This window comes from Coregonus lavaretus, assembly GCF_964263955.1.
Source record: "Coregonus lavaretus genome assembly, chromosome: 40".
NCBI classification, from domain to species: domain Eukaryota; kingdom Metazoa; phylum Chordata; class Actinopteri; order Salmoniformes; family Salmonidae; genus Coregonus; species Coregonus lavaretus.
This window is the reverse complement of record NC_140027.1, coordinates 10840123-10867521: the sequence shown is the minus strand read 5'-3', so window position 1 is coordinate 10867521 and position 27399 is coordinate 10840123. Positions and strand designations below refer to the sequence as shown.

The 27399-nt window shown below is 41.7% G+C and overlaps 1 protein-coding gene across 2 annotated transcripts in view; it reads right to left on the bottom strand.

Annotated features, from left to right (window-relative positions):
* The window catches only part of LOC311113314 (serine/threonine-protein kinase MARK1-like), a 74277-nt gene that overhangs the window by 23278 nt on the left and 23600 nt on the right, over window positions 1-27399 (bottom strand). For both annotated transcript variants that reach the window (XM_084156534.1, XM_084156535.1), the window contains exons 3-6: window positions 27004-27057; window positions 4158-4206; window positions 1717-1782; window positions 1143-1213 (exon numbers count right to left, since the gene is read on the bottom strand). In XM_084156534.1, coding sequence (XP_084012660.1) covers window positions 1143-1213; window positions 1717-1782; window positions 4158-4206; window positions 27004-27057 — 240 coding nt within the window. The remainder of the gene's footprint in view (window positions 1-1142; window positions 1214-1716; window positions 1783-4157; window positions 4207-27003; window positions 27058-27399) is intronic.

The window sequence follows — 27399 nt, the reverse complement described above, 5'->3', positions numbered from 1 at the left end:
TGTTTTACTGTGGATATAGATACTTTTGTACCCGTTTCCTCCAGCATCTTCACAAGGTCCTTTGCTGTTGTTCTGGGATTGATTTGCACCTTTCGCACAAAAGTACGTTCATCTCTAGGAGACAGAACGCGTCTCCTTCCTGAGCGGTATGATGGCTGCATGGTCCCATGGTGTTTATACTTGCGTACTATTGTTTGTACAGATGGACGTGGTACCTTCAGGTGTTTGGGAATTGCTCCCAAGGATGAACCAGACTTGTGGATGTCTACAATTGTATTTCTGAGGTCTTGGCTGATTTCTTTAGATTTTCCCATGATGTCGAGCAAAGAGGCACTGAGTTTGAAGGTAGGCCTTGAAATACATCCACAGGTACACCTCCAATTGACTCAAATTATGTCAATTAGCATATCATACGCTTCTAAAGCCATGACATCATTTTCTGGAATTTCCCAAGCTGTTTAAAAGGCACAGTCAATTTAGTGTATGTAAACTTCTGACCCACTGGAATTGTGATACAGTAAATTATAAGTGAAATAATCTGTCTGTAAACAATTGTTGGAAAAATTACTTGTGTCATGCACAAAGTAAATGTCCTAACCGACTTGCCAAAACTATAGTTTGTTAACAAGAAATTTGTGGAGTGGTTGAAAAACGAGTTTTAATGACTCCAACCTAAGTGTATGTAAAAGTCCGACTTCAACTGTATGCTCGCACGCGCGTGCACACACACACTTTACTGAGATGTTATCAACTCACACACACTGCCTGGCTTGTAGAATACTCACAAACTGTAAGAGACATGCCCAACCTCGCCTGTATAACTCAAAGTGACATGGCACACACCCTAATAGCCAGCCTGTAGAACATGAACACACACACACGCAGACCGACACACGCGCTGTCTGTCCCCAGAATGTCATTAGCTCATCTATTTATTCAGAGCACGGACCCGTCTCCTGCAGTGCTCGTGCCAGGGAAGGAAGGGGTCCCACTCCCCCCCTCCCTCACCCTCTCTCTCCCCTTTCCTCCCTCCATCCCTCCCCACTGGAGATTGATGACAGAGAATATGGCTGGTGACATCGCTGCACCTCTTCACACAACGGTTTTCATTTTCAGCAGTGTGTGAGCTAGCAGTAACTCACCTGGCGAAACTTGGCCCGAGCCTCCTTTTCCTTCATCCTTCCATGTGCAACTAAGTAGTCAAATACCTCACCTGGAAGGGGACACCGAGAGAAAGAGAGAGAACGAGAGTGAGGTGTGGAGTGAGGGAGGAAGCACATCTACCACAAACCAAAAAGCTTCGGCGGGGCTGGCAAACTCCGGTCCTGGAGAGCCGCAGGTGTACAGGCTTTTGTTCCAGCCCAACTCTAATAACACACCTGATTCAAGTCATCAGCTAATTATAATCTTCAATTTGTACCAGAATAATTTGAATGATTTGGCATCTTAGCTGTTGTAGAACACTAGTCTGCACACAATGTGGCTCTCCAAGACCTGGGAGTTGTCTACCACTGTGCCAGTACAGTTAGTCTTTAAGGTGCACGCAAAATACACGAATGTCTCACAAGAAAGAGAATGTGCGCTTACTGAACCGGGAAAAGACGATTATGGTCAAAACATCTTTCCATCACTTGCCCAATAAAATACTGTGCATGGGGGTGAAGCAATATAATGAACAGTCATTTTAGATTCAATCATTGTTTTGTTCATACTCACCACCACTGGCGTACTCCATTATCAAATAAAGTGTCTTCTCAGTCTCAATGACTTCAAACAATTTAACTGGAGAGAAAAGGAGAGAGGAGAGAAATAGTGGATGAGTGAGGGCAGCCAATGAGGACAACACGCATCCTGTCAGCTACTAGCTGACAGACAAAAAGGGTGTATCTATACTTTTAATAGTGACCTTTTACTGTCCCTAGCACAAGGTTCATCTGTGTAATGATCATGCAGATTAATCAGCTTCTTGATATGCCACACCTGTCAGGTGGATGGAGTATCTTGGCAAAGGAGAAAAGGTCACTAACAGGGATGTAAACAAATTTGTGCACAACATTTGAGAGAAATAAGCTTTTTGTGAGTATGGAAAATGTCTGGGATTTTTTATTTTAGCTCATGAAACATGGGACCAACACTTTACATGTTGCGTTTATATTTTTGTTCAGTGTTTAATAGTCCTAAGTGGCTTCCACTCCTTGTCTCATTTCCTTAGTAGTACTAATGTGAAAACAAACAGGATCTTTCAAAAATACTATGTTGTGCCCTGAGAGAGGAGGATTGGGTTTCCTTAAAACCCAATCAAAGCCATGTATTGTACAAAGAAAGTGATTCATTCCTCATTGCTGTGGATGCATAAAGGCTCTTTCAAAACACACACACACACACACACGTTGGGGGCATGATGTGTGTGTGCACGCTTTTGACTTACACACACGTCAGACACACACGTCACAGAGAAATACATTTTTCAAAGAACTACAGCGAAACCCCACCAACCCCTTCCATCTAGCCATCTCCTCCCATGACACCCCCCACCCCACACACGTAGACACATACAGCTGCCTGACAATGTAGAGACTAGAACTCAGTCTGTTTCTACCAGTAAAGGAATGAAATGACCCCCTTCCTGTCACACTCATTTCATTACTCTGGACATAGAACGGGAAAAGAGAAAGGTAGTAAGAGACTGAAGGTTTGATCAGGGCTTGCCTCAAGTCAAACTGACCTGACTATTAAAATATAATGACGATTACTTAATTGTCCATTGTTTTCAGGAAACAGACATTTGTCTTCTGCATTATTCAAACTCTTCAAAAACCCACATGCACATCCCGGGAGCAGTTTAGAACCTAAGTGCCCTGTTCAAGGGCAACATGACAGAAGATGGCCTCTAGGATTCGATATCAGCGACGGCCTGTCCACCGCACCCCTGAACTATCCCACCTAAAACAATGAGCCAGCTATCAATCTCAAACCCCCCCCCCCCATAATAAATCGCCAGACCTGCACACCCACTCAACTAGCCTGGTCCCAGATCTGTTTGTGCTCTTACCAACTCCATAGCTGTCATTGTCAAGGAAAAACATGTTTGACATGACAATGCGTGACAAAGAGCTGGCATGATAGCTTAAACAGACGGGCGCCACTCAACTACTGCTTCCACCCGCTCCCATCAGGTCAGAGGTGGGGATGGGTTAGATTTGGATTAGTTCTAAAAATGGGAATCAGCCTACATTGAACAACAATAAAAAGGTAATGCAGACATGACCATAATTGAAAACATAACCCAAAAACAGAAGGACAGTACATGCCACTCACGGCTGTTGGTGAATAATGGGTTGTAAAAAGCGACTAGGCGAGTCTGGGGTTTTTAAGGGACGCTGGGTACCTTCAGATACATCTCTGCCCTTGCCTTGAAGTGTGTGTGCGTGTGTAATCATTCCCAGGCTCAGGGACTTAATGACGCCATCACCCAGCGGTCAGTCCAAATGATGCTTTATGGGAGTAATTCCGACCGACCCCCCCCGCTGGCTAGCCGGAATGGGCCGGCCCAGAACAGGAGCATCTCAAAGTCAACCAGAAAGGGATCCGGGCGAAAAAACAAATCATACCAATAAGGGCCGACAGCTCCCTTTTCCCTATCCGTCACTGCACAGCGACATCCTGGAAAGCCATTTCATCCTGGAATGCCGCTTCGCTTTCCATCAACTTTTGTTATTAGTTTCTTATTTGAATTTGATGTATCCTTTATCTAGCAATGGCAAGTCCCATTGATAGAGTAAACTGTTTTGCTCTGGACAAGAAGTAGCATAAAAACATTAAGAGGAAGACAATACAACATCAAAGGCATACATGTACTTATCCTAGGTCAAGTCTTTGGGTGATATTCAATTGTTTTTTTATAGATAGATAGATAGATGGATAGAGCTGTTCTCAAAACTGTCCACATCACAGAGTATGGAAAGCAATGGATACAAATGAATTGGATGTTGTACAATAGGAGGTTTTGAAAGAAGTCGTGTTAAGTGTTGCTATAAGTATTGGTAGTGTTAGTATTAGGATTAATACGGATACGGTACAATCTCGCTTGACACTGGCATTGCTTTAGAAAATACCTTGCATTGTGAGGATAGAATAGATGTGTTGGTTGGTCTTACCTATATTGGGGTGATTCAAGATCTTCATGATCCTGACTTCACGAAAGAGCTGTGAAAAGAAGAGTGAAAGAATGATGTAATCTACAATCATAATCTCCTGCAATGAAACTCACTGTCAGGGATGGTTTGTCATTTTCATCACAGATTCAGACACAAAGGATATCAAGGAAACAAAATAACCAAGAACAAAATCCGTTTTGAAAGTGAGATAAGATAATACTTTGTCTTCATGCACAGAAGTTGGCTTTGTATCTTGACTGGAGCATATTATTGTCATCTCCTGATGATAATTGTTGGTTACCGTGAGTGTTTAAGAGCTTCACTGACATTTAAAAAAGCCCAACACAACAGGGCCACATTCAGATCATCGAGCCGCTGCATCAGGGTTTTTCTGGATGACAATGCAGCTGCATTGAACAGATGTTTCAGATGAACAACATGCGCATTTCAGGATATAACACAAAGATTAAACATCTGTTGAAAATAGTTTAGGGCAGAGTTCCCCAAATGGCGGCTCGCCGGCATAATGTGGGCCGCGGGTGATTTTATTTGGCCACCCAATTTTGAGCCAAAACATTTTTGGGTTTAAAATTAATAATTATTGCTGGACACAAAAGACAAAAACAACCACCAGAAAATTAGCTCCAAGTGATTTTAAGTTTGGAAACATGTTCCAAAGATTTCCCACGCATAGTAGAGCGATATATGTGATCGTATACAAATGCAAACAATGTTTGAAATTATTATATTTTAGCCAAATATTATATCTGTTTGGACTTCTTGCAGTCTACAAATGATTTGTAATTATGTTCAAGCCCCGACCATCCGCTCAAGAAAAGATTGGCTTGCGGCTCTAGTTGATGATCCCTGGTTTTAGGGTGTACATCACTAATTACACGAGTGGTCTATAGGACACTGTAATAAGAGTTGAACTCAAACTTCTATCTAGGATCAAGACTTGGATGTTGCATTCTGGCTATTACCATTCAATGAGATTAAACAGCACACATCCAGACATGTACTATACCAGACAGTCTATACCATTGCTGGGCAGCTGCTGTTACACCTAATTGTAGAATCTGGACTTTAATTCCAACAATAACGGAACAATAGTTTAATGTTATCCAACAAGTCCACATACACATTCTCCTGAGGTGTAACTAGAATACGTGCTTTAAAGAGAGCTGGAGATATGATTGACACGCCTGCTGAAGTGGAGTAGAACATATTAGCATGTTCATCTTTGACTGCTCATGTGTGAAGCGAATTTGTCACCGCTTCTGAGATGGATGGCTGGCAGGCTTTGGCAGCCGTGTGTGTATTGTATCTGAGTGTGGGTGTACTGTGTGTGTGTGTGTGTGTGTGTGTTAAAGTGAGTGAGGGAATTAAGTGTGTGTTTAATGGGGGTCCAAGCGGCTACGGTCCCTGTGGCGCACCGTTACCCGGGTGATTAGGCAGCGTCCATCAAGCTGTGACGAGGTGCTGTAACATGTGTTGGCTGTTTGTCCTCTCCTCCTCACTCCCTCCTCTCCCAGATGGCAAACGAGGTCCATTCACCCTGCCACCCACACCCCACCACATTGTCTGTAGTGCTGTCCCGATACCAAGATTTTTACAAAAAATACAATACCAGGTCAAGTATCACGATACTGAGTAGTATCGCGATACCAAAAAGGTGGAAAAAGATCTGAGTGGCCTAGCATCCGGTTCACCCCGTCCCCCAACACTTGCTCACGTTTTCTAAAATTTAATGCGCATGTGCTACACAAAAAACCTGTCACCGATATTCACACTTCTACTCAATATAACACATATTGAATTTAACTTCACACTGTATAATAGAATACTGCATAAAATCGCTAATTTGCTCATATTTGCGAAGGCCTGCCTGTGATTTGGCTGGAGGAATGGGAGGAAGGAATTGACATTCATAATGATCTGCATGCCATTGTGTCAGTAAGAGGAAAACACTGCATCAAACTTTCACTGCTCCAATGTATCAAATGTAACAGAAGACTGATCAGGGTCTGAACCCCCCCCCCCCCCCCCCCCCCCCCCCGCCATCACCGCTAAATTATACGTTAAAAACTGATGAAGGAATAGATGTGTAGGAAGAGCGGATGGAGAGTGGCTGGAAGGGGATGCGGCTGGCGGATTACAGCTGCCACACCTGATATACACATGAAACAGGATGTCCGTTAGCTGGTAATAGCCGTTTTTTGGCCTATAAAAAAATTGAAAAGCCGATAAATAAAAAATTGGAGCCAGCCAATTGTCCAGGAGAAGAAAAGATCCCAGAGCGAAATAATGCTTTTTAACCTATTCATTGATGAAAATACCAGTCGATGGAAATACATTTGTCATGCTTATTGGTCCATAGGTTAATTTGCATAATTTAATGGAATTAAAATTAACGCGTGTATAGGCTATAGTTTATTCCTTATGTATCTGATTTATCACCGGTGTACAACATACAGATACAGATCCTATGAGCGGAAAATATGTCAGACAGCGCGAGAGCTGGCAGGCAGGCAGGCTTCATCAGCGCGTCACACACCACTTTGCAATGCGCTTGAGGCAGTAGGTTATGCATTTTGAAAACATATACTGAGTTGTTTGAAACCTGAACGTTTTTAATACATGAGGGATGTCTTACCTTGCTTCAAAGTAGCTGAATACATTTCCTCTTTCTACATTTCTAACAGATATTTTAATATCCGTCACGTGAAACTGCTCGCATGTGCGGTGGCCTTTTGACAATGGTGTTTTCCTGCTAATGGCATTATGGAATGAACAGTCGCGCGTAGCCTACTGCATTGCTGCGCTTATAATGTGAAGAAAATGTTTAGCAACACTTTAAGATAAATGTTCAGATCTGTTGCCTCAGATCTACTGGTTGTATGAATTTGGGATCCATCTTCCCACAACTGTCTGTTTGGAATAGGCTATTTATTTCTCGACAAGCTGACCAATAGAATATGTAAAACGTTCTACTATGGGGGATAGTAGATTGACATAGGCTAGTGATTTTGCTTTTTGTTACTCGTCTTGTTGGCTGAGGAAAAGTGAATGTGGACAGTTATTCTAACATCTTCAAAGTGCACATCAGAATTCGGTAAGAAGGACCGCACATCGTTGCATCCTCGACTTGAATGTTCTGTTAATATGAATTACCATAATCTAAATGTGATTTGTGTCATTCTGAGCACCGTGGGTGGACACCCTAATCAGGTTACACACCCAATGCATATGGGTCCGTCAGATTTCTCAAATGTCCGGTAAATGTAAAATGTTGCCGGCCAAATGTCCTGCACCACATTTTCCTAACAGAAACCCTGGCATGAATGTGAAGTGGACATTATTGAACCGGTGCATACAAGTGACTAGTTGCTGTAATCAGAATTGATAAACAAAACTGACTTAATAAACATTTAATAAACAGGCACCAGCAGGTTCTTTAGATCGGTAGGGCCAAAAAAAATGTGATAGTATCATATGAAACGATACTACAGTATTCTAAAATGTTGGTATCATAAGTATCATGACGTTTTGGTTCCGTGATATTACCGTTGTACCGGTATATCGTGCAACACTAATTGTCTGCGCCCCCAATTGGCACCCTATTCCCTATATAATGCACTACTTTTGACCAGGACCCAAGTAGTGCGATGTGCCCTGGTCAAAGTAGTGCATTGTATAGGGAATAGGGTGCTACTTGGGAGGAAACCATCATCCTCTGTCTGAACCAGTGGGGAATCCCCTCTCAAGGTCTTTCAAGGTGAGGGAAAAAATACAAATATACAAAGAAATAATTATATTATTCTCCTGTTCAGTGCATATGCACACAAACTCTTACCAGCATAAACAAGTATGGAAATCAACTGAGAAAGTAGAGGGGCTTGTACTAAATGTTGCCTTTTGATTGCATTAACATAGTATTGCGGGTTATGGTGACGCTATTCCTTGCTTTTCCTGCAAATATAATGCTCTACATTGATGCTATACGATTTACACACACACACGCCTGGTGAGAGAATCTCTCACCAGTCTCTTGATTCTGAATACTCAGTTTGTCACGTGCTGCATTGTGATACCACTTACCGCTAGCAGCATTTTTGCCACAGAGTGTTATACTAGCTGTCTAGTCTGCGTTCTATAAAATGTGCAATGAGCATAAAAAAATTGTATATAAGGAATTGGCAACTCGTTCTCATTCTGAGAAATAAGGTAAACCACATGATTTCAACATCTGAACAAAGTGGACAGGCTAGCATGCTGTTCAAACAGTTGGAGATGGAAGGGTGTGTTCATAACAATTCAACTGTTGTACTTTGCTTGCTAGCAAATATAACCAAATTGGCTAAATTTAAAGATTAGCTGGCTACCCACTAGCACGTGGACTTGTGCTTGAGATTGTCTGAGACCTGTGTTAATTTACTATAACGCCTGCTACAAGAAGTTGGTAATTATTAGTGAATGTGCATTATGCATGGATCTGGTTAAATTTGTAACATAAAAGTGGATTTTTCAGACTTGAAAGCCAGATCAGTGATTGCAAAAAAGCAGGTTAAATTATTTTGATTAAATAATTACATTAGTGGGTCTTTAGGTTGTGGAAGTCTTATATTTAGCCCAGGTATAATTTCACAAGCCCTGAATTCATTAGATTATTGCTGACTGTTTGAAATGCAGTGTATTTTACCTTTAAATTGTACAACAAAGCTTATTTAGAGAAAAAATAAATTGAGATTTATATTGTGAACTGCCCATAAATTGGTAATAATCTAGATATTTTTAGGCCATATCACCCAGCCCATCTTCACTCATTTCTAAGAGGAAAACGTTTTGGGGTAAAGTTTCCTCTAGGTACAGATCTAGGATCAGCTTCCCCTCCTCCAATCCTAACCTTAACCATTACCGGGGTAAATGCAATACAGACCCAAGATCAGTATCTAGGGTCAACTTTACCCTACACCGGGGAAAACACTGTACACAGGTGCACTATTAAAATGAGGTGTCAGTGTACAGAAACGTGAAGCTGTAGTGGGCAGGAACAGTGGTTCTATTTTTAGATCGGGGGCTATAAATAGCTCCGCGCTTGGATACGGGAGAGCCTTGTGTGCACGGGACTCAACTCGATTAATATTCATGACATCGCGGCTCGTGATTGGCCCCGCGAAAAGCGAGGCTTGGTGGGAGCAACGAGCATCCATGACTAACGGATTGTGTGTATTTTTAACCGTGTGGATGTGTACATTGAATATGTGAACTCCATGCATGCGTGTTTGGTATTTGAGCATCGGGGTACTTCTGCCCAGTACACCCAAACCAGTCTACCACTTATAAAGCACCCTCTTTGAAATGCACACAGAAACATGTGAGGGGAGTAGCAGACTGTAAGAAACACACACACTGAATTTGAGCATTAACTTTGTTTTTTATTCATGATTTGCGTCATTCACTGATTCAGACCACATATGCGTCTTGCATCATCTTGCTCTTAAGAGCCCCTCTAGAGTGTCCATTCATCACAGCAACGTCAGCCCTCTCACACACCAGGCACTCACACGTGCACACACATTTCTCAATGAACTACAGAGAAACCCTTTTTATCTCCTCCTCTACTCCCATGACCCTTTGCGTCCGAGGACCCCCTTAGGGTGGCCTCTAGATGCCTGACTGGCTGATGAGAAGTGACAGACACGTGGGCCAGCTACCCCCCCCCTCCCATGACACAAGTAGCACAGGAGTCTAGTCTGATCTACTGCAGAGAGCTGGGTTGTGTTCAGCAGGCACCACCGTATGAAAGCGTTCTCAAATGGGAAATGAAAATGGGTGTTTTATTATCAGTCAATTTTAGGGTTCTGGTTTCATGCCCACTGAGCTTGTACCTGTGTTAGGACAAACCAAGAGTCAAGTGACAACTGAAAACATGGGAAACCTAATCTAATTAAGCTAAATGCAATGTGTAACGTTTTGAGCAACCTGACCAAATTCACATAGAAATGTGAGTTATAGATCTGTCATTCTCATTGAAAGCAAGTCTAAGAAGCGGTAGATCTGTTATGTGCACTATTTCTATGCTTCCCATTTTTAAGTTTTGTTTTTGCGTCTTTTACATTCTTTTTTTTCCAGCTTCAAACAGCTGGATATACAATATTTTAGGTTATGGAAAATATATTCCACAGCGGTTTAGATGGTACAATGATTCTCTACACTATACATTACTTGTTTTGTCACAAACTGAAATTAGGGTAACATTAAAGAATTTTAGCAACCAGGTAATGGTGGAGCGATTTCTGCATATCGCTCCTTTAACCACATATGTGCCTTCCCACCAGAGACTAGATTCAATTACTGCATCTTCTATTCCTGCTATGTCTCCTCCTTCCAATCTTTCTCTCGCTCTCTCTCCCTCTGTTTCTAAACTATATGTAATAAAGCATTACAAAAATACAAAAGGGGGGTGGAATTCCACAACAACAACAAAAATATAATAATCCTTATAGGACAAGCAGTACTACAGCATTATGACGGTCATGTTGTCCAGGCAAAGCTTAGACATGTGTGTTTCATAAGTCCCAGCTGCCAGCCAAATAGCTGGCTACTAACCCTTATGTTACTGGGGTGTTAAAGATGCCACCAAAGTTGATTTTTAGGGCAAAAGTTTTGTGGTGGGGCATGCCTCCGCCGCACCCACTAGCTTGCTACTGATATATTTTATTCCAGTGTCATACACACATTGGTGCCCCAGCCCACATGGGCTTATAAGACACTTATTTCTTTAAGTAATATGTGCACAAAACACAAAACTATTTGACATTTAGCAATTTACACACATAGATAGCCATAGTAAGAACAGCTGCCATTTTGTTACATTATACAAACAATACATTTCTCCTTCTCCCCCTTTGAAAATAAATTGAGCAATATCAAATACGGCTACTTTTGTCATTATGCTGGCTACTCCAGATTTTCGGGAACATAGAATTTGTTTTTAATGTGTTGAAAAAGATAATGAAACACTATCACAAAATAAGCAGTTAAAATGGGTGGTGGGGGGGGGGGGGGGGGGGGGGGGGTGATCAGCCACATAAGAACGAGTGAGGACATCTAGGAAGTGATGTGCACAGTGCTTTCACAGTGAGAAATGCATGAACTTCAAAATATGGTGAACATATACACACACGCCTACACTAACCTGTGTGATATATGTGAAGACAACATGCATAAGAGCAACCACTACAATGAATGTGTCGCCGACACGCACAGACAACAATGTGTGGAAAAGTCGGAGAGTGGAAAGGTCACCTACCTGCTTAGAATGCAAGATGCGAAACTAAAGAAGAGATGGAAAGAGAGGGAGAGAGAAAGGCAAAAGGCTAAATGATGGAGCAGCACGAAGCAGGAGAGGGGTGGGGGCTCTTTCTAGCGACACCCATCACCAACGGCCCCCAAAAATATCTTCCAACAATACAGAGTGACAGATCAATTGATCACATCCCGTTGTTCCCCTCACTACCACTGTCGCGCATTCCACATCTTCCCCGACTCGGCAACAGAGTCTAGGCCTGACACGGCAGATAGACCAGAGGGGTACCAGCCCAGGGAACATGCAGTGTTAACTAGTATTGTATTATTAGTACTGATCGTAGTACAACTAATATCATTAACCAGCTAAGCGTGACACCGGACTGGAGGAGATTGTGTCTGCAATGGACGACCTTTCACCCCGTCGACCCCAGACAATCAGATGATGATGATTATTATTATAGTATAGTTACAGTAGTTTTAGAATTAAAGGCTTTATATGAGAATGATAGACAGCTAGCTGTTGAAGTATTACTATGGTAACTGCAGAGTATCAGTGGCCTTATAGCTCAGACGGAGTAATTATAATGGAACACGCTTGATTACACTAATTGAAAAGGGACAAGCCAATTAAAGCAAATGATACAGAAAAATCAACCATAAAAAACTGGGAGGAAACAAACTAAGACAAATTAAGCAGCCTTACTAATTAATAAATGGGTAGGAATGTATGGAATGAGAGACGTTTTACATTACGGTAGCCTTATAATACTACAGTTACGCTTAGGAAATAGCCTATGTAAGCACTGGACCAGAAATTGGCCTGGGCATTTCTAACACACCAGACAGTTTTTTTCCTCAAAGCCCCCATTATTAGACAATTCATTATAATTCTGTGCAAAACAGGCCCACTGGGCTACAGATGGACCAGCCCATCTGGCATTTGTCCATACTGCTCAAGGTCGTAAATTACAAGTAACTTCGAATAGTATCCACTGAACTATTTGGGTAATTCAACTGTAGTTAGTCTGTCGCAGAATATGGAGTTGTGGAGTGCTACCGTGTTATTGAGCACCAGGGCAATATTCTCTCGGCACGAAACTGAAGACAATGGTTAGAAACAGAGTGAAACAGGGAGGTACTATGATCTGAACTTGTCAAATTAGATATATGCACATTTTCTCATTTGAAATGAACACTACCCTGACTTCATTCTGTTATACTTTTTCTCAATAGGCTCCTCACAAAATATAACCATTTGACTACCCAATACATTCTATTCAGAGGTCCCTAAGGATGCTCCTTCCACCTCATTCTTAATATGCTATTTGTAATGCATTCTTGTGCATTGAGTTGAGCAACAGACATAGAGAAATCTAGGGGATATTTTTAGCAAGATATTTCCAAAATCCACCACGAAGCCACAACAACATTCCGAGCTGACTTTGACAAGTGCACAACTTCCTGCGAGGGTGGAATTCGTTGATGGTGTCCTGGATATCTATGTCTATGTGTGGGTCCATCGTTCCGACTCGCTCTGGGCTCCCTCTCCACCACTCTCTCATGCACACACACACACTGATTTATCCCACATCATTAAACTCTGTTCAGTGCAGCAGCCGGGCTGCACATTTCTCAAGACAAACCACACACACGTGACAATGACACACACGCTGAAAAATGTTGTCTGTTACACAGCAGGTTTAGCTAGGCTTGTTAATTGCTTCCAGAAGTTACAACCGTTGACACCGTTGATCCCTCTATCCATTATGGCACAGATACGAAGATGAGCCCTCTATGGGCAGACTGCATTGGGTTGTCCCATGTCATTTCAGCAAGCCATGACACCCACCATCTCAGATTGCTCTGAAATCACTTCTGTAGTAAGAAACATAAGATGAGCATTCCTGCAACATTATTTTGTTGAAATATAATTTGATCTGAGAAATTAAGCTAATTGATTGCACCCTAATAGTCCATTTTAATTTACAGGATTCATATATTCAATAAATAGAGTACCTAACATCTGATTTGGATCAAAAAAAATTCTAACAATTAGTAAGACATGAGGAATCCAAAGAAATGGTCAAGTCACCCACAGACCCCACGCCAATCCCACCCCCATAACGAGCCTACAGTATCAGTTCTCCATGTCTGACAAGTAGTATGGAGCTGCAGCTCAGAGTATTTTAATGTCTTCTCAGTGAATTTGGTGATATTTATTTTCCCCATTTAGAGAAATTAGTCATTTAAGTTGTTAGGTTTAAGTTCCATCCTACCTCCTGATATTATCAGGTTCTGACCATTGAGTTTACATTAGCCTACATTTGACTGGTGCTTTCCAACTATAGAAACTATATCATAATAGACCTGATATAGCCTTGGGACAGTGGCAGTTGGTGCTGTTTAAGATTAGGGAGGATTTTTTTTTTTTTTTTAGGAGCATGGCCTTATTTCTATTACAGCATATTGGAGGACTGTAATACATATTCCATTCACCCAGCTCAATGTAACATCGATAGGTTTAAGCTACTACATGATACTCGAATTTGCCCTATACCCATCATGAGGTTGCTACAACCTAGCCTACAAATTAAAGTTTATAACATAAGTGCACAGGTCGAGATACAAATCGGAGTAATCAAGTTGACAGGCAGTGACACATTCAATACAGCCTTTCACACTCATCGGAATCTAGCTGATCTGGGGTTTAATAATTTGTCCAAACAGTTGCAACTAAAACGATTGGACAAATTCAGGTAGGTCCATCCCCATTTCGTTCCGTGTGCTTTCGTTTAAGAAACGTTTTGCAACAGAATCGGCGGAATTAATACAGTTCACATTCATAGCAATTCCTTCTTGCATCTACATGCTCTCCTCCTCTCACCTTTTCCCTTCGCTTGTGGACTTCAGTGCACAACACAACAGCAGTTTGTGACCAGGCACAAAAACCTCTCCAAGCCAAACCTTCATACCATAACCGCTAAATCGTAGTCACCATATCAACGTTATACCGGTAATCAACAAACTAGAACTAACGCGTGCTGCACGGTATACCAAAAACTACTTTTTCGATACTAGAACATGAAAAACAGTTCTGTGAAATGTGTCTCACGGATCAAATCGGTCTATCAGGGCAGCCGATGTCCCTCTTATAGCGTGAGGGCACTGTGCCCGCACCACTTAACCTGTACTGGGAGTCTGGAATGCAAAAAAGTTAACACAGACATGAATAATGCGACAAAGCATTTAGAAATGTTGAAATGGTTAATTAATGTTCGCAAACCAATGTCCATACAAGCTAGAACACCTTACAATGCAAGAAGATACCGGTAGCTTCCAGCTTTGTAGGCTAACTTTCCTTGCTAGCTTACAGCTGAATCGAACATTAATTCACTACCCTAGTAGCAAACCATAATGCAAAATATGCTGATTTCTGTGACTTTGGCAAATTATTATTTTTTTTGTCCTGGTATCGTTTTGGTATTAAGCATCGTGATGGTATCGAGTATCGTGATAATAAACCTTGCATCGGTATCGAAATCAAATTCTGGTATCGTGACAATACTAATCCAATCCATGTGTACAATCACGCAGTAGCGTACAGCAAGTAGTTACACCGGCGGGCCCTGGTGGCACAAAATGAACACAACCGAAAGCTTACCCTGACTTGGAAGAGTTGCAGTGTTGGATAGCCTTAGCCAGCTAGCTAACATAAATAGCATTTTTTGAGTTAGGTTATGGAGTAGGTTAAATTACCTGCATTCTCCTTACTTTTTGATTAAACTAATTTGTTTAAAACTGTTCAACTATTGTCTATCTCTTTGAGTCAACTACTCACCACACTTTATGCACTGCAGTGCTAGCTTGCTGTAGCTTATGCTTTCAGTACTAGATTCATTCTCTGATCCTTTGATTGGATGGACAACATGCCAGTTCATACTGCAAGAGCTCTGATAGGTTGGAGGACGTCCTCCAGAAGTCGCCATAATTACTGTGTAAGTCTATGGAAGGGGGTGAGAACCATGAGCATCCTAGGTTTTGTATTGAAGTCAATGTACCCAGAGGAGGATGGAAAATAGCTGTCCTCCGGCTACACCATGGTGCTACCCTAGAGGGTGCTGTTGAGGCTACTGTAGACCATTGCAAAACAGTGTGTTTTAGTAAATGAGGGTTGTCAAGGTTAACGTATTACATATTTATCGGCGTCCAATCTTTTGACCCTGTTAATCGCGTCTCAATTTCTTCACCACACGGACACTTTTAAGCGCAGAACACAACACAGCTGCAGGCAATGCTTGCGGCTTTGCATAGCTGAAGACCATGTGCCTCTAGCCAAAATCATGTGAAAGTTATGCCCAATATTTCTGTCGCAGGCCATTTTAAACTACTCGTGAGCTGCTATTTTTTGGTTTAATAACAAAACATTGTTTAGCTAGCTAGTCATGTTACCTACCTTTGTTCCCTAGCTAGCTAGCAACCTGATAACTTGACCACTGACTCGCTTTGCACAAATTTGAATGGCACAGGAAGAACTGAAAAGGGATTGGCTCCTCAAAGAGATGCTTCAAAGGTAGGCTGTATATACAAGAGCGGGGTGTGTATGAGTGTGTGTGATAGAGAGAGAGGATGTGTGTTTGAAGTTTTTATTGTCACGTGCACTAGTACAGTGAAATGTCTTTCTTGCTCTTTCCCAACAATGCAGTAATCAATATCATAGTCAATAGTGTGAGAGCGGGAGTAAGTGGGAGTAATTCTCTACCAGAAAGTTGGTTGGCCCTCTGATGTCACGTAGGTTGATATACTGCTATGTTTTCATTTATAAAGTCCTTTTACAAAAAGTCCCACTGTACCTAACATCCTTACTAAACTTGAGACATACAAGTTACCACACCGGTGTCAGGGATGGTTAACTCTGGAAATTCCTTTGGTCTCTAGTTAGGCAAATCAGTTTTTTGTTTTCTTGCACCTTATTTGTGGAACAATCTTCAACATTTTCTTAAAATGTGATGCTCTGGCAATTAAAAATGCTGATTGAGGACTGTATTGCTGAAGAATAGGTTTTGACCATGTTTTTCCTTTCGGTTTGCATTTTGATGTGTGTATCTTCTGTACTTCAGGGCTCATCTGTAAAAGAGACCTTGGTCTCAGTATGACTCCCTGATAAAAATAAAGGTTAAATATGAGAGAGAGAGATGGCCTATGTGTGTAAAGTTATCTGAACAGTACAGATGGTTCCAGTGTTTTCATAACATTGTAGGACAAGTTTAAAAGCTATGTTCTTTGTATCCACAGAGCCTGTTTTCCCCCCCCCTATAGTCCAGGGATCATCAACTAGATTCAGCCGCGGGCCGGAACATAATTAAGCCTACAAATTATTTGACTGCAAATTGACCGCAAGAATCTCAAACAGATATAACATTTGACTAAAACATAATAATTTCAAACCTTGCTTACATTTGTACACGATCACATATGTCCCTCTATGTGTGGAAATACTTTGGAAAATATTTCAACATTTTATGTTTTAGTAGTAATGTTTTTGTTCAGAGAAATAGGGGGGGCCAATAAAAAAAATCACCAGCAGGCCAAATTTGGACCGCGGGACGCCAGTTGGGGAACCCTGCTATAGTCACAATAATTTAGAATGCTGGAAGAGTTAACAGTACTTAAAGCTGTGTGTGTGTGTGTGAGTGATTGAGTCAGTCAGAGAGATGGTGTTAAACTTCAAGAACATTGATAAGAGGGAGTAGGTCTACTTAAAGCTATGTTAGTGACTTTTGTGTTTATGTTGAAAATGCTATTAAAACATTCTGATTTAGATAATTGTGTGTTTCCGTACCTTACAAAGCATAATATGCCTGTAACTTTTAAATATAAAAATCTTTCTTTAGGGCTAAATTTGAGCAAATGTAAAAATTGCAATTAATCGCAATTAACTAATACTATTAACTCGATTAATACTTTTAATAATTTGACAGCCCTAATGTAAATATATTTAGTATAGTTTATATAAAAAGGCTAACTTTAATGTTTCACGATGCAATTCTCTGATAAGATGGTCCTCCCCTTCTTCTTCTGAGTTGCCTCCACTGCCTTGGGATAAAGATAACATAAGGACATACAGTGGGGAGAACAAGTATTTGATACACTGCCGATTTTGCAGGTTTTCCTACTTACAAAGCATGTAGAGGTCTGTAATTTTTATCATAGGTACACTTCAACTGTGAGAGACGGAATCTAAAACAAAAATCCAGAAAATCACATTGTATGATTTTTAAGTAATTAATTTGCATTTTATTGCATGACATAAGTATTTGATCACCTACCAACCAGTAAGAATTCCGGTTAGTTTTTCTTTAAGAAGCCCTCCTGTTCTCCACTCATTACCTGTATTAACTGCACCTGTTTGAACTCGTTACCTGTATAAAAGACACCTGTCCACACACTCAATCAAACAGACTCCAACCTCTCCACAATGGCCAAGACCAGAGAGCTGTGTAAGGACATCAGGGATAAACTTGTAGATCTGCACAAGGCTGGGATGGGCTACAGGACAATAGGCAAGCAGCTTGGTGAGAAGGCAACAACTGTTGGCGCAATTATTAGAAAATGGAAGAAGTTCAAGATGACGGTCAATAGCCCTCGGTCTGGGGCTCCATGCAAGATCTCACCTCGTGGGGCATCAATGATCATGAGGAAGGTGAGGGATCAGCCCAGAACTACATGGCAGGACCTGGTCAATGACCTGAAGAGAGCTGGGACCACAGTCTCAAGGAAAACCATTAGTAACACACTACGCCGTCATGGATTAAAATCCTGCAGCGCACGCAAGGTCCCCCTGCTCAAGCCAGCGCATGTCCAGGCCCGTCTGAAGTTTGCCAATGACCATCTGGATGATCCAGAGGAGGAATGGGAGAAGGTCATGTGGTCTGATGAGACAAAAATAGAGCTTTTTGGTCTAAACTCCACTCGCCGTGTTTGGAGGAAGAAGAAGGATGAGTACAACCCCAAGAACACTATCCCAACCGTGAAGCATGGAGGTGGGAACATAATTCTTTGGGGATGCTTTTCTGCAAAGGGGACAGGACGACTGCACCGTATTGAGGGGAGGATGGATGGGGCCATGTATCGCGAGATCTTGGCCAACAACCTCCTTCCCTCAGTAAGAGCATTGAAGATGGGTCGTGGCTGGGTCTTTCAGCATGACAACGACCCGAAACACACAGCCAGGGCAACTAAGGAGTGGCTCCGTAAGAAGCATCTCAAGGTCCTGGAGTGGCCTAGCCAGTCTCCAGACCTGAACCCAATAGAAAATATTTGGAGGGAGCTGAAAGTCCGTATTGCCCAGCGACAGCCCCGAAACCTGAAGGATCTGGAGAAGGTCTGTATGGAGGAGTGGGCCAAAATCCCTGCTGCAGTGTGTGCAAACCTGGTCAAGACCTACAGGAAATGTATGATCTCTAAAATTGCAAACAAAGGTTTCTGTACCAAATATTATGTTCTGCTTTTCTGAGGAGGGCTTCTTAAAGAAAAACTAACCGGAATTCTTACTGGTTGGTAGGTGATCAAATACTTATGCCATGCAATAAAATGCAAATTAATTACTTAAAAATCATACAATGTGATTTTCTGGATTTTTGTTTTAGATTCCGTCTCTCACAGTTGAAGTGTACCTATGATAAAAATTACAGACCTCTACATGCTTTGTAAGTAGGAAAACCTGCAAAATCGGCAGTGTATCAAATACTTGTTCTCCCCACTGTGTGTGTGTGTGTGTATATATATATATATATATATATATATATATATATATATATATATATATACATCCAATGATATGACAGCATGAAGAACATAGACAAATTAAATCCACAAGTAAATTACATATACTTGATACAATTTGGACATTCTCTTGCCAATATGTAGCTTACAAAGCAAGTTTACAGATCAGACTTGTTTACTGATCTATTCCAGGGGTCCCCAAAATGTTTCACTCCCCCCTTCCAGCATTATGGAACATCCTGCCCCCCGCCACATCTATTTCTATGGGCACAAGCACTGTTCATGACGCAAACTGTTCATGACACAAATTGCAGGTTTAAAGCTTATTTCTTGCAATTCTATACATTTTGCCATGTCTAATGTGTATTCATGTGATATTTGAGTGACTCAAACATTTCCACAAAATCTATGGGCTAAAAAACCTATCTAAAAAAAAACGTTAGCTGACATGGGCTAGTTGATCTGGACATTTATGACAAGTTATAAATAGCTCGAAGGTATGCAATGACTGAAATGACAAGAGGAAAATGGATGATGCACTACCCAATTTCGAAAGTGCACCTTGTGCTCTACCATTACAACTTTCAAAAGTGAGTTGAAACCACCCCATGCTGACCACTCGCAGTTTGGGAACCACTGATCTATTCAATGCTGGCCAAATTCCACTCAAGATTTTAGAGGGTTCATTTATGAGTAAGGGCTGCACAAATCCATCAAAATGCCCTGGTCAAGTCTCGTGCTCCACCAGCGAACCAACAGAGATGTGTCTTGTGGGGAGTCAGAGAGCAGTCTCGAATGATTCATCAGAAAACAGGCCCTGAAAATTCCTTCCCTTGGAGGTACTTTGCAGCATGGTCAAGTAATTGACGGGCCGACCGTGGGCCATTTTTAGCTTTTCCGACCACACACAAAAAACCCATACATACAGAATACTAGCAGGGTAACAGGCCTGCGGAGCTTTGACAAATCCCACACCGTGTTTTTATTATACGAGAACTCATGGTGCGTGTGTCTCGATAGTCCTGCGGCTTCCTCTTCTCTCCATCTGCGCAGATCGGAAAACACGGGATAAAGTGACAGCAATATGTCGAATGCCTTTTAGGAATTTGCTTTCACTTGGAAATAAAACAAGGGGAGGAGGTCTCTAAACTATTTATATTCAACCTTATTTCAGGTATGCACAGATGTAAGGAAAGGAGACGAGTGGAGGAGGCCTTTTTAGACTATTGACGTGCACCCTTTGTGTTGAAGGACAAAGGACCCATGGCTGTGGGAGGATGTGGCTAGTTCAGAAATCACTGACCCTCACCTTCACGGAGCAAAATGGGGCCTAATGCGAGCTATTGATCAGCTGGAATACGATAGCGTGGATGGCCATCACATTATAAGTGTCTCGGGCCATTATCGACAGCTTCTGTCTCCTGTGAAGTCACAAGCCAGCCTATGCCCCGTTTCATGTTCTAAAAGAAAGCTGTACCTAAACGATTACATTTTTCTGTCTGCAACTCTGTATGTCCATCTATCAGTCTCTCTGTTGAGATCATCCATCCCTCCATTCATCCCATCATCCACTCCTTTCATCCACCCATCCACCCACCCATCCTAGACAGGCCGATGCAGGGTGTTCTGAATGACATCCACCACCAGAACTGCTCATTGTGTGACAGTATGAGCGAGAGCAAGCGAGCGACTCTAGCGTGACTCATTACCGAGCTAAAACACGAGCACCCTCTGCGTGGTCGTAAACAACCGGAAACCAGTGACGCAACTTCCGCTTTTGGACGTTAACAAGGCGACACTCCATCTTAACCCTTTACACTCATGGGAATTGGCCTATATGGATAGGGCTAAATTGAAATGTTTCTTAAAGAAGAAATATGAAAAGCATATGCCTAACCATGGTAGCAATTTAAAAGGCAACAGTTTGGAGATTATGTGAAAATGATTAGACCAAAAGGTAAGGACACAACAGTTCACCTGACAAGACTCAATCCAAACAATACACTTGATTTCATGTGCATTTTATATTTACTGTATTTTGCCGCATTTGTTGATAATGAAATCAGAAAATACTCTTGATTTGATATTAAGATAAAAATGGATTGGACCTTTGGATTGGACCACAGTATATAGATATGTAGAAATAAGTTTGAAGGCTGAAAATGCAATGATGACTTGACCTCATAAGACCAGCTAGTTACACCTAGCATATGTTTTAGGCACGAAATAGGCCCACATATTGATTGTTTACAATCGTCATGCCACATTTCTCTTCATTCATTAAACGGTTAAAACAATACCCAAAACACTAAGATAATAACATGTCCCTTGGTCTTTTTCCCAACAAAGTCATTGTACATTTTAGATAAATATATGAATCACTTGCTAAATCAGTATTCGCTAGTTTATGAAATAACAGCAATCCCACAAATTCTTGGGTTTATTTATGTGAGTTGCTAGGAGCCCTCTGCATGTAAACCTATAATAATGGTATTGTAATGACTGACGTTTCATTCCCAAGGCCACACCAGATGACATAGCCTGCCAAAGATGTATCTAGGGGATTTTTGGTGTTTGGATTTCATTGCAAAAAGAGGAGACCTTGTATGCGTCTCTGTCTCCCACTTCAGGCTCGTATTTCCAGTGAACCGAGCACACCTCCCCCGAGACCACTGATCGAGCTCACAAACAAGCTCTGGGATTGAAATGGAGGACTGTCAGAAGCTTATGGTTCAGGTTTGTAGTTGTGTCACGGCTAAGTTACTTGAAAGAGAAAGGTCTTGCAGGTGTTGCAGATGCGTTATGTTTCAAATCACAGGACAACATTTTAAAAATAGTTATGCTGGAAGGGATCTAGTGAGGGTGCAGTTCGCACCAAGACACTGTCAACCAACCCCGCTCTAGGTAGAAGTTTCCCTTAACAACCGATCTAGGACCAGCGTACCCTCCCCCAGTCATACCTTTAACCATTAGGTTAAAATAGCTAAACTGATTTTAGATCAGTGTCTAGGTGCAACTTAATCCTATTCCACCAAACCCAGATTATCTACGGCTAAGCCCCTCCTATCAGACCTAGACACAACAAGGTTGCTCTTAACATCAGCCATTGGCCCAACCACATCTCCGAACCAAGGGAAGCACTGCATCAAAAAGTAATTAGCATTCACTGTTGGTCTCTTGCAGAGCCACAGATAAACATAGTTTAGCCAACTGGGTTTGAGATGTTGAATTTCCATGGGCAGCACGTTGGCACCAAAAGTCATGTGACATCACTATCCAATTAGAATCCATATCATATTGTTGTTATTATGGAAGGCTTGTAGCCAAAATGGTTTGCTGAACCCTGGCGGGGCATACTCGTGAACTTTTGCTAAGACCATTGGTTTAAAGCATTGGTCTTAAATGGCTAGCTGCTAGCTTTTCTCATAGGCCAACCTGGCAAAATTAGCCACGATGCTGGGGATGGCCAGCCGAGCAGATAATTATATCCGGTAACTAAACTACTAATCAACCTATCAGAGACCTTAAACGGTAGCGACACCATCCAATTGCATTTGTTAAACAGGTCAACTTGGCCACTAGAGGGAGATAGTTAAACTATCCAGCTAATATATGCCATTCATCAGATGCTTTTATCCAAAGCGACTAACAGTCATGCATGCCAACTGCTTGGTTTAGTTTGTTACCAATGGTCTTGGTAAGTGGAGTGTGCCAATATACAGTGTACAACCCATTAGGAACACATTCCTAATATTGAATTTTCCCTCAGAACAGCCTCAATTCGTCAGGGCATGGACTCTACAAGATGTCGAAAGCGTTCCACAGGGATGCTGGCCCATGTTGACTCCAATGCTTCCCACAGTTGTGTCAAGTTGGCTGGATGTCCTTTGGGTGGTGGACCATTCTTGATAAACACAAACAGTTGAGCGTGAAAAACCCAGCAGCGTTGCAGTTCTTGACGCACTCAAACCTGTGCGTCTGGCAACTACTTCCATACCCCGTTCAAAGGCAATTAAATATTTTGTATTGCCCATTCACCCTCAGTAGCTAGGTTTCCATCCAATTTGCAACAGATTTATGCAAATATTCTAAAATCTGCATTTTTCCACCAGAGATGTTTCCATTAAACTGACTTTTTGCAGATAAAAGGCTGTGCGTGATGACGTAGTGCACATAAGTTTCTTTTCCGTTAAATTCCCATGTACCGAATGAAAAATACAAGTTAAATGGGTTTCTTTCGCATTTTTACCTCACAAAAACTGGAGCATTATTTAGCATGTGTGCCAACTCTGGTATTGTCACATGCGCTCTAGCCAACAGCTGGCAGATACAGTGCGGGTAGGCTACCTACATTGAGATTATTATGGATAAGAGCGGTATTACTTGTATTTGTCAAATGGCAGCCAAGCATCGATCCTCATGTCACCAGAATAAGACCCTCGATATTTATTGGAAAGGAGCATAAAGCTCATTACCTAACACACTGACCACCCAGTGAAGTTCACCATAACTTATGTCATCTGTAGCCTAATAAACTGCATGATTACCCCGAGTCGTAGTGGGAGGACCACACAACATATCATCGCGTGACTCCAAGTTTACTTCAATATGATGGTTATTATATCAATATTTGCACATAAAGCCATTTCCACCGACATTTCTCGCATAATTTATTTTACCAACAAAAAGATCCCACCATGTCGAACAAACATTGTCGGCATTTATAAAACCGTTTCCGTCAGCCCGGTCGTGACTTGTTGCATGCGTCAGGTCATTCATTCGCATGAAATGGTTGGACGGAAACGTGGTTACTGGCACTCATACACTATCCATGTCTCAAATGTCTCAAGGCTTAAAAATCCTTCTTTAACCAAGCTCCTCCCTTTCATCTACACTGATTAAAGTGGATTTAACAAGTGACATCAATAAGAGATCATAGATTTCACCTGGATTAACCTGGTCAGTGTCATGGAAAGCAGGTGTTCCTAATGTTTTGTACACTCAGTGTATTTTGCATGATGCTTCCTTGACTAGGCTACTGTACTGATGTTCCACAAAATTCAAAAGGCAGTAAGGTACGTTTACGCATATATACAAAATGCCATGTTTTTGCTCACTGCTTCATACACATTCATAAGCTTTTACAATATTTTGTTATTATTCTTTAAAGAGGATTATGCGGTTATATACGTATCTACATCCATCGTAAAAAGATCGAAGATGATGGTGGTCTTGTCAACTGGTTGTATTTTCTCCTGACCATTACGACTGTTTGGTGACATAGTCCACTAAGACAGTTGGCTCAAAGTTCAATGGCTGTGAGTTCAAATCACATATGGGGCAAGTTGTTATTTTAAGGAAATATCGCTCCACTGCTGGTCCTCAAATCAAATAACACAGTAGATAATTATAACAATCCATATAAAACGACGTAGGCATTTGGTGAACACATCCATGCAATATGATTATTAGGTCCTAGCAATGTGTTTGTGAACAAGGCTGAAGAAAGATGTACTTGTATTTCCTTATGGAATTCATTCTTTAATCTTCATTTTCAAGGTGATGACTGCATTTTTTCTCTCAACACAATACCACAATGAATGTTAGTCTACATTAAAAAAGGAAAAATTATCACCTCATGGGGGATTAAAACTGGTGATAGATATCAGGAACTAAGCACCTTACACGGAGTTAATTGTCAAGACACATACAGTGGGGAAAAAAAGTATTTAGTCAGCCACCAATTGTGCAAGTTCTCCCACTTAAAAAGATGAGAGAGGCCTATGATTTTCATCATAGGTACACGTCAACTATGACAGACAAATTGAGAAAAGAAAATCCAGAAAATCACATTGTAGGAGCTTTAATGAATTTGCAAATTATGGTAAAAAATAAGTATTTGGTCACCTACAAACAAGCAAGATTTCTGGCTCTCACAGACCTGTAACTTCTTCTTTAAGAGGCTCCTCTGTCCTCCACTCGTTACCTGTATTAATGGCACCTGTTTGAACTTGTTATCAGTATAAAAGACACCTGTCCACAACCTCAAACAGTCACACTCCAAACTCCACTATGGCCAAGACCAAAGAGCTGTCAAAGGACACCAGAAACAAAATTGTAGACCTGCACCAGGCTGGGAAGACTGAATCTGCAATAGGTAAGCAGCTTGGTTTGAAGAAATCAACTGTGGGAGCAATTATTAGGAAATGGAAGACATACAAGACCACTGATAATCTCGCTCGATCTGGGGCTCCACGCAAGATCTCACCCCGTGGGGTCAAAATGATCACAAGAACGGTGAGCAAAAATCCCAGAACCACACGGGGGGACCTAGTGTATGACCTGCAGAGAGCTGGGACCAAAGTAACAAAGCCTACCATCAGTAACACACTACGCCGCCAGGGACTCAAATCCTGCAGTGCTAGACGTGTCCCCCTGCTTAAGCCAGTACATGTCCAGGCCCGTCTGAAGTTTGCTAGAGTGCATCCAGAAGAGGATTGGGAGACTGTCATATGGTCAGATGAAACCAAAATATAACTTTTTGGTAAAAACTCAACTCGTCGTGTTTGGAGGACAAAGAATGCTGAGTTGCATCCAAAGAACACCATACCTACTGTGAAGCATGGGAGTGAAAACATCATACTTTGGGGCTGTTTTTCTGCAAAGGGACCAGGACGACTGATCCGTGTAAAGGAAAGAATGAATGGGGCCATGTATCGTGAGATTTTGAGTGAAAACCTCCTTCCATCAGCAAGGGCATTGAAGATGAAACGTGGCTGGGTCTTTCAGCATGACAATGATCCCAAACACACCGCCCGGGCAACGAAGGAGTGGCTTCGTAAGAAGCATTTCAAGGTCCTGGAGTCTCCAGATCTCAACCCCATAGAAAATCTTTGGAGGGAGTTGAAAGTCCGTGTTGCCCAGCGACAGCCCCAAAACATCACTTCTCTAGAGGAGATCTGCATGGAGGAATGGGCCAAAATACCAGCAACAGTGTGTGAAAACCTTGTGAAGACTTACAGAAAACGTTTGACCTGTGTCATTGCCAACAAAGGGTATATAACAAAGTATTGAGAAACTTTTGTTATTGACCAAATACTTATTTTCCACCATAATTTGCAAATAAATTCATTAAAAATCCTACAATGTGATTTTTTTTCCTCATTTTGTCTGTCATAGTTGACGTGTACCTATGATGAAGATTACAGGCCTCTCTCATCTTTTTAAGTGGGAGAACTTGCACAATTGGTGGCTGACTAAATACTTGTTTTCCCCACTGTATTTGCACGTGATGTAGTTAATTTCATTATGAGAACGGATTTCTGGTAAGGATGCTTTAGTGAAAAAGTGTTGGGATCAGGTCCAACTACGTCGACGATTTTAATTGGCTGATAAGGATTTAGTTACCGGATATAATTATCTGCTCAGCTAGTAGGCCCCAGCATCGTGGCTAATTTTGCCAGGTTGGCCTATGAGAAAAGCTAGCAGCTAGCCATTTAAGACCAATGGTTTAAACCAACGGTCTTAGCAAAAGTTCACGAGCATGGCCCCTATGTGTCTGTGGCTCTGGTCTCTCATACACAATGTCATCCATTGTCTGAAGCAAAACCCAAAATGGAGGCTGTATTGATATTATCATCTGATCTCTGTGCTCACGTGACCCTTCATAGACTGTGTTTAACAGAGAGAGCAAGAGAGGGGACCAGAGAGGAAGAGAAGAAATAAGAGGTGCTTGAATGTGAGGGCTTACCTTCTGTAGACTTGTGGGGTTCAACTGCGTTTTGTCTATTATCTTCACGGCAACCTACGGGGGCGGAGACAAACAAAGAATAGACATTACACACCAATCACATCAGGCCAAAGCCATGTGACATCACCCATTTTGTGTTTGACAATGGAAGGTTTTGATCCTCTAATGAGGAGCTTCTGAGAGAGAGGCTGCGTCACAAATGGCACCCTTTTCCCTGTATAGCGCACTACTTTTGAACAGAGCCTTATGGGCCCCTGGTCAAACGTAGTGCACTATATAGGGAATACGGTGCCATTTAGGACAGCCAGAAAGTTATGATGAAATGGTAATTTAGCATCATGGTTAGCACCACACAAGGTGTGCTTTCCTCAGAACAGAGGGATCAAGTCGCCGGAG